The sequence below is a fragment of the Piliocolobus tephrosceles genome, chromosome 4 (genome assembly GCF_002776525.5).
Source record: "Piliocolobus tephrosceles isolate RC106 chromosome 4, ASM277652v3, whole genome shotgun sequence".
Lineage (NCBI taxonomy): Eukaryota > Metazoa > Chordata > Mammalia > Primates > Cercopithecidae > Piliocolobus > Piliocolobus tephrosceles.
In genome coordinates this window covers 93,882,954-93,900,080 of record NC_045437.1, presented here as the reverse complement: position 1 = coordinate 93,900,080, position 17,127 = coordinate 93,882,954, and the positions used below count along the sequence as shown (strand labels likewise).

Genomic DNA, 17,127 nt, shown 5'->3' with positions numbered 1-17,127 from the left:
CTAGAGGTGGAAGATATTATAAGGAAACTTGTACAAAACCCGAAGAGGGCCTAAAAAGATGAGTATTTGAAAAGGTGAAGAAGGGAAGAAAGTATACTCTGGAAAGAGTGGGTAACACAAGTGTGGCAAGCCAGGTCTCACTAATGCAGGCCTCCATAACAACTCTTTCAGTACTGGCTGAGTGGGTTAAGTTAACTATTAAAAGCCAGTGCCCTTATACAAAGGCTGGAATTTAACAAAAGCCCACCAAGAGTTTTGCCTGGGTCTTAAAGCATGACAAAATAATGAAGGAATTCTTAACATGACCCATTTAGGATTAAATACGTCTTATTGGAGGGTCTGAAGAATACTCCCCAGGCCTCCACAGACAATTACTGGAGGTCTGAAGGAACTCCCCAAACCTCCGTGGTTTAGCAGGAGACAAGATAAGGGTAATCACCCCAGCACCTGGACCCATTTAGATTAAGTAAATTTACTGAGTCTCCAGAGGAAGGTCTTCAAGACTCAGACCTTAGTTATGGATTAAAAGAAGTTAATCACTTATGTCTTTAGATAAATGCACACTTACATGTAAACATATAGTTTAGAAGGTATATAAACTCTGGAAAACTTCGTAATTTTGAGTTGGCCTGGCAATAATTTCCAGGCCTTCTCCCTGTATAATTGGTTATAGAAATAAAAGGTTTCTTCCCAATTCATCTGCATCTCGTTATTGGGCAGCAAAAAAATAGCAGCCTGACCCTCAGTTTGGTCTGGGAACACAAGGAAAGAGAGCAGTGCACGTGCAGAAACTCGGGGTGGCTGCCCAGTGTGGCTGGAGATGAAACCACAAAGGTAGGCTGCAACTGGGCACTGAGGTTTCTGATGGAAGATTATTAAGAAGGGTGGTCATTAATTGCTGCGAATTATCTGTACAGCCTCTGGCTTCACAACACTAAACCTCAAATTCACAGCTTGCATTTTCATGAAGACTGAAAACATTAGGTGTCCTGTAGTATTTTTGTTTCCTTTACTCTCCTCAGAGATTAAAAGAAATTTCCTCCTCTTTCTATAGCACACCAGCAACAGTTGAGAATATGACACATAGAAAAATCCTCAATTACAGTCTGGGCCAGGTGGCTCATGCCTGTAATCCCAGCACTTTGGGACGCCAAGGTGGGCGGATCACTTGAGGTCAGGAGTTTGAGACCAGCCTGGCCAACATGGTGAAACCTCATCTCTACTAAAACTATAAAAATTAGCCAGGCATGGTGACACATGCCTGTAATCCCAGCTACTCAGGAGGCAGAGGCAGGAGAATCGCTTGAACCTGGGAGGCAGACTGCAGTGAGCCGAGATTGTACTACTGCACTCTAACCTGGGCAACAGAGCAAGATGCTGTCTCAAGGAAAAAGAAAAAAAGTCCTTGATTACAGGTTGGTGGAAAAGCATAAAAAGAAACAAGGAGAAATGTAGATTTTCGGTTAAGTAAAAGAATAATGCAGATCTGAACTTGGGAGATCTTGAATCCCAATGTGGCTATAATCCCAGCAAATATGGCCCTGGTGTGCATATTTCAGGTACCAATCAATATAGCACATATACAACCACCACTTTGGAGGTGGTAGCTTCTCTTATTTCAGGCTAGTTTCCACTACTAGAAGATAAGGAGAAAAGAAAGAGTATGAGATTTGGAGTCAGAAGACCCAGACTCTATAATTTACTAACCACATGATTTTGGGCAGATCAGTATCCTACATCTCATACATTTCAATGTCCTTATTAGTTAAATTAGGACTGAGATAGAATCCACTGCCGAATACCAGGGTTTTTGTTAGAATCAAATAAAACCATTTATAATAAAAATTACTTGTATACCATATGGTCCTAAATACTAGGATTTTTGTTAGAATCAACTGAAACTATTTATAATAAAAAACTACTTGTATATCACATGGTCCCTAATAGATATTTATTACAAATGCAGGATAGTCCTAACTTCTTCCACACTTAAAATTAGCGTACTATTTTTGTTTTGTTTTGTTTTGTTTTTGCTTTTTTTTCTGTTAAGGATGTGTCCCCAAATAACTGTTGCTATTGGATTGGGTAAACTGCAAGAAAAGTAGCAATCAACATATATGAAACAATTTACACATATTATGTTTCTAATATTTCATTTCTTCAACCCACCCCCAACATTCTTATCTAGTTAACAGAAGATTTTGGAAGAGAAGCATAAGGGACCAGGGAATAAAGTTTGATGTTATCCCTACTATTCATACAAGAGAGACCCACCACTACTGGATAAAAATTAGATCATAACACACTAAGGCAAATAAAACCTTAAACTGTTGAGAGATCCAATCATAACTATCTCATATAAAAATCCCTTTGAGAAGGCTGTTGCTTGATAATACTTATAATCTATCTGTTCTATCTATGCTGAATAACTTGAAGCTTATTCTTTCACTGGAGAGTATATTTCCTTTCTGAAATACTAAAGTTCAACACTTTATCAAGTAGTGTTCAAGATAATTACAAATTAACTGTGGATAAGAGAATTTTAAGCACTGGAGATAACAATGTACAAAGGAAAGCAAGTATGAACTAGAGAGGCAGTGCACCATGGTGGTGAAAAATGTGGCTTCTGTAGTTAAAATGACCTTGGGTTTGAGTTCTCCCTCTGCTACCTGCTTGCCATGAGATGCTGGATAAGTTACTTTATGTGCCTCTGCTCCCTTAGCTGTAAAATGAATATAATGTTAACATCTATCTCTTAGTGAGTTTGACAGAATAAAAGACTCAACATGTGAGATGCCTGGAACAGTTTCCAGCCCTTCAGTTCCAGGTGAATACTGGCCATTATTATTACCAGAAAGTTCACCATGGCAGGTGAGAACTGTGAGAAAGAAAAAACAAGGGCCAGATCAAAAACAGTCTTGAATTAAATCCTGTTAGAAATGAGGAACTGCTGAAACACATCCCTATCCTGAATTTGTTTACTAGTTCTTAGTATCAGTTTGTTATCTAGGACTTTAAGCCTATCATAAACAACTTCTAGATTTAACTCCAAGGTTACTGATTGTCTCTATCTCTTAGATCACATGGGTAAAAAAGGTAAAGTTCCCTTACAACAAGCAGTGTCTATGCAAGGTGTCTGACATTTACATACAATGGTTTTCCAATCAACAAGAAATATATCCCTTACTTACTTTATCTACCAGTATAAACATGTATTCTAATAATACCTCAGAGAAGAAAAATGTATAAAACTTCTCTAACAGAACTAAGCAAAATTAAAAGAGAGAAAGACCAAAAAAAAGCTTTGAATTACAGTTTTCAGACATCTTGAAAGGTATAAATAATCTAAACATTTACCTGGAATCAGGATGTACTATCACGTAGGGGATTCATTTTACTGAAACTTTTATTTTGTTTTGAATAGCAGAGTTTCACTAACTCATTTATTTTAATAGATTATAAAATACTGTTTTATAATACTCTTAATTTTAAATAAACATATTCCATTTTTCTGACATTTTCCACAACTCAATCCAGCCCATGGCAAGAGTCAACAAGTGGCCATACCAAAAATCACCTTACTCTGCTACATTTATTCCTCCCATTAAATAGTTAACGAGTACGAGGATTCCAGGGTCAATGTCCTAAAAGTCTGTTTGCATACTAAGAACATTGTTTTTATGTATATCTTACATTTCCCGGGGATAACAGGCATTACAGAAGGAGAACTAAAGGCAAGAACTTTCAAGTTCCCATTGCAATTATACATTTGTGTTTAATGCCAGATCTTATGCAAGAATTGACATGCAGGGCCAGTATGCCACTTATTTTAAAAGTATTACATAGAGGGAAAATAAAATAAAAATTATTTATCTGAATAGAATGATGGATCTTGCTTTGTCTCTTTCTCCATTTAAGAAGGATCAAAAAGTTTCCTTTAGATATAGAATACTCATTTCTATTTCTCTTAACATGTCAACATACATTAGCCAAATGGTCAGCATCAGTAATTCACATACTGTTTTACAGAGTAATAATGAGAGAATGATCCAATTGCATAAAGCAGATGTAGTGAGGACTTTGTGCACAAGACAATTGATATCACTGCTACTTAAGAATAACCTCCATACTGTGTGAACTCCATCTTCCCAGAATTTCAAACTACATGCTATGAATGCTAAGATTAAAGTACTAAACATATACTCCAAATAGGGAGCTGAATAATTTTATATTTTGTCTCACCTTTTTTTCTGAACCAAATTAAGTCTCTCCTAGACCTTAAAAAAAATTTCCACCAGAAATCCAAAATAGACTGACATTTTAAAAATAATAAATCAGTAAAGATTAAGGATATTAAAAATGATATATGGAAGCACACCACACTTCACACTTCATGTCCTCTTTCTGTATTTCACTAAGTACCTCCTAAAAGTTCTGCACATTAGGAAAATAGGTCTTAAAGAATAACTCATACTCTTTACTCTGCTTCCCAACAGACTTCATGAGGTGACAGAAAACTAGATTCATCTTAAAAATGTGAAAAACTCAAGATAACAAGTTTTTTGGGATGTAATCTTTATCCATCCTTTTCTACCAGCACACCCCTATCTCCACCCCACCATGATATATGCTCAAGGCTTTGACTAAGAGAGATAATATATTCTTCTAAATCACCATTCTACTATTTTGTATATAACTTTCTAAATTAAAAAAAAAAATGACAACTCGTGTCTCTGGTGTGGGCGAAGGGATCTATATTACAGAAGTTATCAGAATGTAAAACCAGAATCATTTAAGAGGGCTACATACTTTTTCTCATTACTTTCATCTGTGTAGGAGAAGCCATAAAACCCATAGTAAGAACTAGATATATTTGCCGAGAACTCTATCTTCAACGTATAATTGTGCCCTGCTAGAAGAGCTTCAGGGGCAACAATGGCGATCTGTTCATGATATGGATATTCCAGGATCTCAACTTGTTTTTCTTGGCTTGAAACTGCTGACATAAAGGTCACTCTTGAAATATTATGACCTGTGCTATGAAGAATGATATTCCATGTGACCTGAAGAGCCTGAACTGAAATTGTCACAGAACCCCTGAATGTCATCGAGGTTAGGTTTGGGTGTAGGTTGAGTTCATAGTGTAGTGGCACAATGGCAGTGGGAAGCCTGATTTGTGCCCATGGAAACAATTTCCCATTTGTTGCAATTGGCTGAATTAGTCCAATTGATTGGTTTTTTTTATGGCAGCCTTCTTTGGTAAAGGTACATCTGGGTAGTAAGTAAATCACCATGATTACAGAAGCAGCAACCACAACGACAAAAGCACAGACCACCATGGTCCTTGCAGAGGGTATTGAACAAGCCCCGTCTGGGCTCTGCCTGTAACCAGTTGCACTGTTCCGAAGGCCTGAGCTTCTATTCATGAAGGACATGCCCAGCAACTTTGCTGATGACTCATAATCCTCTTCATCCTCGTCCATCTCATGCTCACCAAGACCCCGCACCAGCAGTCGGGAACCCCGGGGCTCATATTCCACCTCATCAGGCTCCAGAGGATGTAAACAAGGCTCTTTGGCTAAATCCACCACATCTGGTTCTTCCTCAAACATGCTGTTTTCAATCATATTCCTGGGGAGCTGAAGCCGATCTAAAAAACCAAACCATAAAAACAAGGCAGAGTCAGAAAAAAAAAGCTTATAATACTAATAACATGTCTTCTAGCTAGACCACATTTAAAGTAAGAATTTTTTTCAGTCACTAAGACTTATTTCCATCTTAGAGCTACTGCCATTATTGAGTCATTCATTAAAAACCAAAACATAAATAAAAGTATATCAGTTATGAAACAAGAAAGTTAAATAAACAGGCTATTATATTTTTAAAAAGATATCTGAGATAACATAGTAATTTCCTTAATATACTCCTGCCCCACAACCTGGGACCCTGCCCTGGCCTTGAGAGGGCCCTGTTTTGGCGTTCCTCTGACTACATCTGTTCCCACCAGGCGAGGAGTCAGTAGGATTAAAGGGATGTGCCCACCTAGAGTCCATGCTTCCCCTTCTAGTGTCTGGGCACTGGGATCCCAGAATTTCTGTCCAATAGGCCTCAGACCTGCTTCCAAAGTACTTGTGGGTCTTGTCCCTGAGTCTCATTCTCCCTAGGGAGCACCACAAGCTGGTATGCCCATCTCTAAGACTGGGTGTGGCTAAGCAACAGGATGGGTTATTGTTTTCCCCTGAAAGAGGAATGTTTCTGTCCCACAGCAAATGGGAAGCAACAAATTACATAGGAAATTTCCATAAGCAAGAAATAATTTTTAAAAAGACCAAAAGACAATAAAAGTCAGATAAAATTATAATTCAATCTGTTTTTCATGCTTCCATGGCTTTGAGTAGTACAACATATTTCCATGGGAAACAACCATACTGCACACCGTAAGTGTTAGTGGATCTCAGTGGGAGCTTTTACAAACTACAACAAACCACACCATCCGATTTGTCAAAATCACTGAGAAAAAAGACTCTAGAAGTAGAAAGGTAGATAATCCACCATATATCAGTAATTCCTCGGATTAGATCATTGAATTTTCTTTCTTTAAAATTCATACAATTTTAGTTTTTAAGGGATCTCAAAAATTATCAAATTGAACCTTCCACTAATCTTCCCTATAAGGCACTTTATACATCTCATTTCTAACCCTTACAACAATCCTATAAAATGGCAAGTATTCTATTTTAGACATGAGAAAACAGAAAAAGAGATAATTCACCTTCATAAAGTCATATGCACAGCTATTTTAGTCATAAAACTAATGTTAAAGCCCAGGTCTAAAAATCTGATTCAAAAGTTTACGCTCTTTTCATTATTATATTGCATCCCTCTACCCAAACTAATTCAATAAAAGATGAGAGCCCTGAATTATTTATTTAATACCTGGCAATGAAGTTGCTAAGAGTATTATTTCACCATCAGGAGAGCAAAGCTTACAAAAAACTACTGAATATCTAGCTTAAGATAAATGCTATGTATTTTGAGCTATTCAACAAACACTGTAATGGTGGCAACTCTTCATCCATAAAACGAATTACTGATAAGTATTAGGGTAACATTTGCAGTTTTGCTGCTTAGTGTGGCCCGTGACCCTGCGGCATTTGCATCACGTTGCAGCTTGTTAGAAACGCAGCCTCTGAAGTCTCCTCCTAGAGTACGAATTTTAACAAATCCTCAGGTGCTTCACGTGCACTTAAGTTTGAGAGGTACTGGTATAAGCATCTTCCATGGTCAGATCCCAGCCAGTACTAACCATACCATTCCTGAGTATGCTCTGGCCACCCCAAACTGCTTACTATTTTGAGCACAGGTCAGGCAGCTATTCCACACCATCCTCCACATGTCTTTTTTCTTTTCTGTTTTCTCTGCCTGCAGTGTCATCATCTCCCTTTCCCATGCCCATCCACCTGGTGACTACCTGGTATTCCATACCTCAGCTTAACTTGCTACAACATAAATTAAGAGAAGTTATCTTTTTTGTTTTTCCTTTGTTTTTATTACCTTTAAAAAATAAACTTTCTTTTCATTTCACCTCACCCATTTCTGCTTTGGGGAGCATATGGATCACAATGAGGTTGCCTTTTCCTGACTCCTCTCCAACCTGAACTTTGTACAAGTTATGCTACTTTAGAATTTTTATTTGAATAAAACTTTTAATCATTTTCTAGGTACAAGTTTAGCAATATGCCATCTACCCATCTACTATGAAAGAAGAAGTGTTCTAACATCCTGCTTTTGGGAATATAATCTCCTAAACTTCCTATAGTGCCCCAATTTCTTGTAAAAAAAAAAAAAAAAGAAGAAGAAGAAGTATGTTTTGTTTTGATAGTTAATAGTGTTTGGGGTCATACACTTCATTAACAGAGTAAATATTGCTGTATTCAATTTTTAAAAATTGCTTTTAAAACGTTTAATGATTAGAAAGTTTCTGTAGTAGTTTTTCAGTGCCTGGCACAGTGCTGTAAACAAGCTTAATTTTTTTTTTTAATTTAAAAATGTCTAAAAAGGCCTTTTTTGACTTTTTTTTACCACACATGGGAAGATTATGCTCTCAGGCATTTGCCCCATGTGTTTTGTTCTGTGTCAGGCCTAATACAGACAACAATGGGTTCTGCACAGTATGGTTTTATTTACGATATTTCTAAACTAACTCCAGGTAAATCTTAATATTTACAGCATTCCCATCTCTCAATTCCATCCCCTTAGAACTTTGTTGCTGGGGTTTTTTTTTATTCTTCAGCCATGCCATTTAAAGCCAAGAGATATTCCACAGTTTGACCATTTGGCATCTCCTGTCTGCATGTCATTAATTTCAAATCTTCTGACAAGGGCTTAGTCAGATGCCTGCCTAAATCCAAATAACTTACTTTTATTATTTCACTCCCAGTCAGAATAATACCTACGTAGAATTTTAATCTTTCAGAAGTGGAGATCACATAAACCCATTTGCTGTATTTTACTGCGCAATGGAAGCACGGGTTTTTTTTGTTTCTGGTATGCATAATCATATCAAGTTAAATATATCAAATCAGGGAAAATCACTTTTATTACAGGTATCCCATGAAGATCCATGAAGGTACTTCAAGCCTATTTAAGAAAATGTTGATTTGATTCTTAAATCAGTACACCTTGATTTTGGCATTAAATTGTAATGTAACACATGATTACCCCTTGATCAATGGGATTTATTCCCACTGAAAGAAGGGATCCTAAAGAAACACAGAATTTTCTAAAACCTCTTAAATCCATATACATAAGCTATCTATAAGCCAAAGCAAAGAACTTTCTAGCTGAAATGTTTCAGTTTTAAATAACATAGGCCCATGTGGTTATAATCTAAGAGAACTGAAGACATTTCTTTTCATCAGATACTGTGAACTAGCACTCCTCAATGTTGTTTGTGGACCAGTGCCAATGTGCAAAGTGTGACCCATCTGGGACAGGATATACATAGAGTATTAGTACCCAAAAACTTTTATGACAATTTGACAGAGTAATTTTTATGTGTGTTGAATTTAATAATGTTTAAAACTGAGCTATTTTGTATGTCTTTTTTCATTTCATTTTTCTAATTAATTTTTATATGCTACAAAATTTCTGCAACAGATTAAAAATTAAAAAAACAAAAACAATAAACCCTGGTTCTTCAGCTCAGACAATGTGAGACTTAGACTGTCACTGTGACACTGGGCTCTGCCTGTAACCAGTTGCACTGAGTGAGTTAGACTGTCACTATAATGGCAATAACAGTCAAGATAAAGTTCTTAACTATGTCAGTAGCAGTGGGAATAAGGAGGAGGGAATAATTACAAGTCACATTAAAAAAGTAGGTGCACAAGAACTGATACTCCCTTGGGCTAGATGGACCTGCAGGGTAGGAGACAGAGAAAAGTCTATGTCAATTCCCTTTACATTCCAACTTGTATAACTGAAAAGAAGGAATGTCATTCACTGAGATTGAGAATATAGGCTTTCACATTTTCTAATTTTTTTTGAGGCAAGGAAGGAGAACAGGATTATGAGATGGCATTCAGTGTAGGATATGATATATTTGATGGATCTGTCAGATAACCAAGTGGAGATGTTTGATTAATAGAGTTAAAGGCCTGATTTTAGGTAGAGGTTAAAATCCTGGCTTTTCCACTGACTGATCTCAAACAGGTTACCTGTCTTAGCCTCAGTTTCCTCACCTATAAATGTGGGAAACAGTACTATTTTGTAGAATTGTTAAAAGGATTGTGTTATGTGGGTTTAGAGCTCAAAGGAGTGATCTGGGTGGAGGATTCAGGTTTCCGAATCACCTGTGTAGATATGGTCATTAAAACCATGCAGATAAATGAGACTATCAAAAGGGAGTTGAGTCAGGGAGGATCAGCATTTAAGAGTTGGGTGGCCAGAGGAAGAAGGACAGCAAAGGAGAAGAAATGGACCAAAGGCAGGAATATCAGAGAGTGGCATCCCAGAAACCAAAAGCAGGATTTCATAAAGACAAAAGTGGCCAGCATTAAATATTTTAGAAAGGTCAAGTAAAATGAGGCCTAGAGAGGCCCTTACATTTGGCAACCAGGGAACCAGTGACTTTAATAGTGAGAGCAGAAACCTGACTCCAGCGGCCCAAAGAAGAAATGCAAAGTTAACGAAAGAAAACAAGGGCTGCAGACTATTCTTTCAAGGTATGTAGTTGTTTATCAAGGAAAAAACATAGAGATAAACTAAAGGAAAATGTGGTATAGAGAAAACTTAAATCTTTGTTTTTCATGTGTCTGTGTTTAAGATGGGAACAAAGGAAAATGTGGTATAGAGAAAACTTAAATCCTTGTTTTTCATGTGTCTGTGTTTAAGATGGGAACAACTTGGGCACGTATTTCTGCAGGAAAGGAAAAGAAAGACGAAATGTGGAGGTGGAGGAGTAGGGGAGCGAAAATGCTGGCATAGCATCCAGACGGATAGGGAGAGTGTACAAGAAACCCATTATGATGGGAGCTAGGTCCTCTTCCTCCAAGCCTGGAGGACAGGAGGTGAAGACAGAGAAAAGGCATGTGCATGAGCACAAAACAGCAGAGAGCCTTCCTGTTCTCTGTGATGAGTGCAAGCAAGGACATCTGCCCAGAGCTAAAGGCAAGTTGTTGGGAAGGCATAGGGGCTTGAGCAGAATGAGGGACAGGTACCATGGGAGAGGGCCAAGGAGTGGTGACCCCAAGACAAGCATGACCGAGAAGGTCAGAAATCCCAGTGGAATCTGTCATACCATAAATCTCTAAAAAACATCTTTAGCAGTTCTTACCAGCCCAGGTCTAAAAGAAGAGAAGTGTTATGTATATTTTACCACAATAAAAGTTAAATAAAATGTTTATAAAAGGTAGAGAAAGCAGATTGTTAGGCAGGGTTAAACATAAGGGAGGATGTGGTAAGAAGCCAACTGTACAGTGCATAGAGGCTACCGGCAAGACAGCAAGTCATCAACTGAGGGGTACAATTTAGAAAACAGGACAAAAAGTGAAGCCATGAAAAACAACATTAACAGCAACTTGAACTAAAAGAAGCAAACTTCTCACAGACTTTAAAAGGATTAAAGCTTTAAGCTGCCATCACATTTTCAGAGAAAATTTAACAGTTGTCCCTAGGTATCTGTGGGGGATTCATTCCAGAGCTCCTTGTGAAACCAAAATCCAGAAATGCTCAGGTCCCTTCTATAGAATGCTGTAATATTTGCATCTAATCTTTGCATATCCTCCCACATACTTTAAATCATCTCTGACTACTTATAATATCTAATCCATTGTAAATGCTATATAAACAGTTGTTATACTGTATTTTTTAGGGAATAGTAACAAGGAAAAAAAAGTCCAATGTTCTTCTGAGGCCCCTATGACATATTTATATAGAACTATAAGCTCCAAGTATGGGACAGCACTTACAATATTTTCTAGATAAATTTCCAAAGTGATGACTAAGTATCACATAAACTATTTCCCTAATGAGAATCCTCTTCTATCAAAAAAAAAAAAAAAATCCATTTTTTTTTTTTAAGTTCAGGCTTAAAAAGAAAGAAAAACACTACAATTTAGAACAAAAATAACGTGATTCTTTTTCTGGGTAGGTCCAGATGGACAAAACATTACCCAACCCCCACTAAACCCATACTCAAAGAAAATCTCTTCCTGTTAATGACAGTGCTCATGAGAAGTTACAAGTTTAGGTGTATCTTATCTCACCAGAATCTGAAGGGCAGTCATTAATAGCAAACAAGTTTTGAAGATGTATCTAAGTCGTCCCTTTCCCTGACACCTGTTTCTACAACACCTCAATGTATAAGCAGTGGCATAAAATACGAACACGGAAAGTCCTGCATGCATTACTACTTTACCCCTAGTATATTGTGCTTTTTCACACTATCTTTAATTTTCCAGTTCAGAAGCCCAAGGTCATGACATAGGAGCAAGATCCAAGTAAGGTCTGTCTTCTGCTGTCCCTCACCCTGACTTTGTCTCCCTTGTGAAGAGAAAAGTAAATGGATGACTGAGGGTGGGAGGCAAGAAGATCAGAGAGCAATGATTCAGTCCATAAGCATACTGGGAGAGACTTCAACTTTCCATATGACAGAGTAATTGGTACCAGATTATCATTCCTCTCATAAACAACTATTAAACTAGATAAAACGATACACCTGTTTGCACATACTCACTAACAGAGTGAGACCTCTGAGTGAAGGAACAGGTGAGCCCACAATAACTCTGGTTCTCTGTCTGAGGACAATTTCCCAACTGTAGTCTGCCAAGCTAGGGTCTAAGTAGAGCAGTGCTGGTGAAGGGGGGCATGTGCAGAGGGGAGTCACGGAGGTTCGTACGAGGTTTTCTGAGAGTCCTTAGCCAATTCACAACTTGGGGCATAGAAGAAAGTGGCCGCAATAAGGTTAAGACAGAACAGAAATACTAGAGGTCAAGCAGTGCAGGGAAGTAGTGGCAGGTCAACCCAGTCAGAGCAAAGAGAACTCATAACACCCTAGGCATCAGCTTGAAGCACTAGAAAGGCCTCAGTGTAGAAGTAAAAGTGCCACCCTAGAAGAAGGCCTACTCTAGATCCATACTAACAAAGCCTAAAACCAAGCCCTAATAAAATCCACAGAGGAAAAAGTATTTAAGGATGAGTCTTACTAAGTTAGAGGAGCCTGAGAAACACCTTAGGCTTTCCACAGATCAGCCCTAAAAACTTCAAAAACAAGCTTACACAAGGTGATCAGCCAGTAACTAAGCTGTCTACAGAGACAGAGCGAGAAAAATCAACATTTTACAGTTTTTTTTTAATTCAGCATCTCTACAATGTGTCATTGACACTATTCAATATGTAATAAAAAATTACTAGACATTTAATGAAACAAGAAAATGTGAACCCTAAGTAAACAAAATCATTAGAAAGCAATCTTAAGGTGGTCCAGATATTTGACTGCATTTAGCGAGTCTTTAGAGTAGCTATTATAAATAAAAAAGAATCCCTGAAGAAGATGTGTTTTATTATTTTTCAATTGTATCCCCATCGTTAAGCAGGAAGATGTATTTTAAAAAGGAAAAATTGAGAATATGTGAATAGATGAGACTCTCAGCAGGGAAATCAAGACTAAAAAAGAACTAAATGGGAGGGAAAAAAGAAAATTCTAGGAGAAAAAGGTTCAATAAATAAAATGAAAAAGTTACTAAATGGACTTACTGGCAGATTGGAGACAGCACAAGAAAGAGTCCATAAACTTGACAGATCATTAGAAATTACCAATTTGAAGAACAACAAGACAAAGGATTGAAGAAAAGTAAACACAGCATCAGGGATCTGGGGGACAGTATCAGACAGTCTAACATGTGTCTGACAGGAGCCACAGAAGAAGAGTATGAGAATGCGGCAGAAGAAAGTATCTTAAGAAATAATAGTTAAAATTTTATTAAGTTTGATGAAAAACACCACTTACCAGATCCAAAACGTTCAGCAAACCCCCAAAAAGATAAATACACACACACACATACACAAATAATAATGTCTTAAGCACATCATGGTCAAACCTGCTTAAAACTAAAGATAAAAAGAAAACCTTTAAGAGAGCCTGGAAACAATGCTACATACAGATGAACAACAGTACAAACACTAACTTCTCATGTCAACGGTGGAGGCCTGAAGATGACCGTGCATTTTTAAAGAGTTGGAAGACAAAGAAAATTCTCAACTCAACTTTGCACATACAGTGAAAATATGCTTCAAAATAAAGAATAAAAGACATTTTCAGATAAATGACAGCTTACAGAATTCATTTAGAATACATTTTCCTCAAGCAGATGCACACTACAAGAAATTTTAAAGGAGTTTCTTCAGGATGAAGGGAAATACTACCAGACGGAAACTCAGATCTTCAGGAAAGAGAGAATACCAGAAATAATACATGTTAAAATAAAAGTATACATTCTTTATTCTTCTTATAATTTCCATAAAAGACTATCTTTAAAAATTGTATGCTTAAAAAAAAAAAAAAAAGATACAACAAAAGCACAAAGAATACAGAAGTTGAGTAAGAGTAATTAGGCAGAAAGGAAGAAGTGTCAGGTATAGAATGTGAAATGATACAATACTGACTATACACAGACTTAAATAAGTTAATGATGCATATTATTAACCCTAGAAGAAACACTGAAAAAAAAAACAGCAACAACTATATACTCTCTATAAGAGATGCATTTTAAATTTAGACACAAATAGATTAACAAAGTAGAAGAATATTTTCTAATGATAAAAGGAGAAATTCAGCAGGATGTCAATCTTAAATATGTATACCTAATAACAGTGTTTCAAACAGAAGTTTTTTATGAAGAACAGAACAAACAAAAACATCCACAACCATAACCTTTCTCTTCATAATTGATGGAACAGACAGACAACAAATAAGTAAGGTCACAGAAGGTCGGAACAATACTATTAACTAATTTGACCTGACATTCACGGAACATTAACAGCTGCAGAAATACATATGAAACGTTCACCAAGATGCAATAAAGCAAAATAAAATAAAATAAATCACACTCAACTTCAAAAGACTGAAATATGCTTTTTAGAGACTTTGTTCTCTAAACACAATGCAAACAATTAAAAAATCAATTAGTAAATTAGGTAGACAATCCCTAGATATTTGAAAAATAAAAATAAAAAGACTTTAAATCATTCATGAGTCAAAGAAGAAACCACAAGGAATTTATAAAATATTTGAAATAAATAATAATAAAAACATAATATATCAAAATTCAAGAAAATTTATTGCTTTAAATGCCTATAGTGGGAAAAGGTTTAAAATTAATGATATTTGGGGGGGGGGGGCACCCAAGATGGCCGAATAGGAACAGCTCCAGCCTCCAGCTCCCAGCATGAGCGACACAGAAGACAGGTGATTTCTGCATTTTCAACTGAGGTACCGGGTTCATCTCACTGGGGTGTGTTGGACAGTTGGTGCTGGTTCGCGGCTGTAGCCTGACCAGTGAGAGCTGAAGCAGGGCAAGGCATCACCTCACCCAGGAAGCGCAAGGAGGAAGGGAATTCCTTTTCCTAGTCAAAGGAAATTGAGACACACAACACCTGGAAAATTGGGTAACTCCCACCCTAATACTGAGCTTTACCAAGGGTCTTAGCAAATGGCACGCCAGGAGATTATATCCCACATGGCCCAGAGGGTCCCACGCCCATGGAGCCTCCTTCATTGCTAGCACAGCAGTCTGAGATCTAACCGCAAAGCAGCAGCAAGGTTGGGGGAAGGGCGCCCACCATTGCTGAGGCTTAAGCAGGTAAACAAAGCCACTCGGAAGCTTGAATTGGGTGGAGCCCACCACAGCTCAAGGAGGCCTGCCTGCCTCTGTGGACTCCATCTCTGGGGACAGGGCATAGCTAAACAAAAAGCAGCAGAAACCTCAGCAGAAGCAAATGTCCCTGTCTGACAGCTTTGAAGAGAGCAGTGGACCTCCCAGCACGGAGGCTGAGATCTGAGAATGGACACACTGCCTGCTCAAGTGGGTCCCTGACCCCTGAGTAGACCAACTGGGAGACATCCCCCACTAGGTGCAGACCAACACCTCACACCTCACAAGGCTGGGTACACCCCTGAGACGAAGCTCCCAGAGCAAGAATCAGACAGCAATACTCGCTGTTCAGCAATATTCTATCTTCTGCAGCCTCCGCTGCTGATACCCAGGCAAACAGGGTCTGGAGTGGACCTCAAGCAAACTCCAACAGACCTGCAGCTGAGGGTCCTGACTGTTAGAAGGAAAACTAACAAACAGAAAGGACACCCACACCAAAACCCCATCAGTACGTCACCATCATCAAAGACCAAAGGCAGATAAAACAACAAAGATGGGGAAAAACCAGTGCAGAAAAGCTGGAAATTCAAAAAATCAGAGCGCATCTCCCCTTCCAAAGGAACGCAGCTCATCCCCAGCAATGGAACAAAGCTAGACGGAGAATGACTTTGACGAGTTGAGAGAAGAAGGCTTCAGTTGATCAAACTTCTCAGAGCTAAAGGAGGAACTACGTAACCAGCACAAAGAAACTAAAAACCTTGAAAAAAGATTTGATGAATGGCTAACTAGAATAACCAATGTAGGGAAGTCCTTAAAAGAACTGATAGAGATAAAAACCATAACACGAGAACTATGTGACAAATGCACAAGCTTCAGTAACTGACTCGATCAACTGGAAGAAAGAGTATCAGTGATTGAAGATCAAAGGAATGAAATGAAGCGAGAAGAGAAGTGTAGAGAAAAAAAGAGTACAAAGAAATAAACAAAGCCTCCAAGAAATATGGGATTATGTGAAAAGAACAAATCCACGTCTGATTGGTGTGCCTGAAAGTGATGGGGAAAATGGAATCAAGTTGGAAAACACTCTGCAGGATATCATCCAGGAGAACTTCCCCAACCTAGTAAGGCAGGCCAACATTCAAATTCAGGAAATACAGAGAACGCCACAAAGATACTCCTCGAGAAGGCAACTCCAAGACACATAATTGTCAGATTCACCAAAGGTGAAATGAAGGAAAAAATGTTAAGGGCAGCCAGAGAGAAAGGTCGGGTTACACACAAAGGGAAGCCCATCAGACTAACAGCAGATCTCTCAGCAGAAACTCTCCAAGCCAGAAGAGAGTGGGGGCCAATATTCAACATTCTTAAAGAAAAGAATTTTCAACCCAGAATTTCATATCCAGCCAAACTAAGTTTCATAAGTGAAGGAGAAATAAAATCCTTTACAGACAAGCAAATGCTGAGAGATTTTGTCACCACCAGGCCTGCCCTACAAGAGACCCTGAAGGAAGCACTAAACATGGAAAGGAACAACAGGTACCAGCCATTGCAAAAATATGCCAAAATGTAAAGTCCATCGATGCTAGGAAGAAACTGCATCAACTAACGAGCAAAATAACCAGCTAATATCATAATGACAGGATCAAGTTCACACATAACAATATTAACCTTAAATGTAAATGGACTAAATGGTCCAATTAAAAGACACAGACTGGCAAACTGGATAAAGAGTCAAGACCCATCAGTTTGCTGT

General features: G+C 38.0%; 1 protein-coding gene across 1 annotated transcript in view; it reads right to left on the bottom strand.

Annotated features, from left to right (window-relative positions):
- LNPEP (leucyl and cystinyl aminopeptidase) overlaps positions 1–17,127 on the bottom strand; it is a 105,141-nt gene that overhangs the window by 53,605 nt on the left and 34,409 nt on the right. Inside the window, exon 2 of the mRNA XM_023212204.2 lies at positions 4,810–5,650. Within this exon, the coding sequence (XP_023067972.1) occupies positions 4,810–5,650 (841 nt within the window). The remainder of the gene's footprint in view (positions 1–4,809; positions 5,651–17,127) is intronic.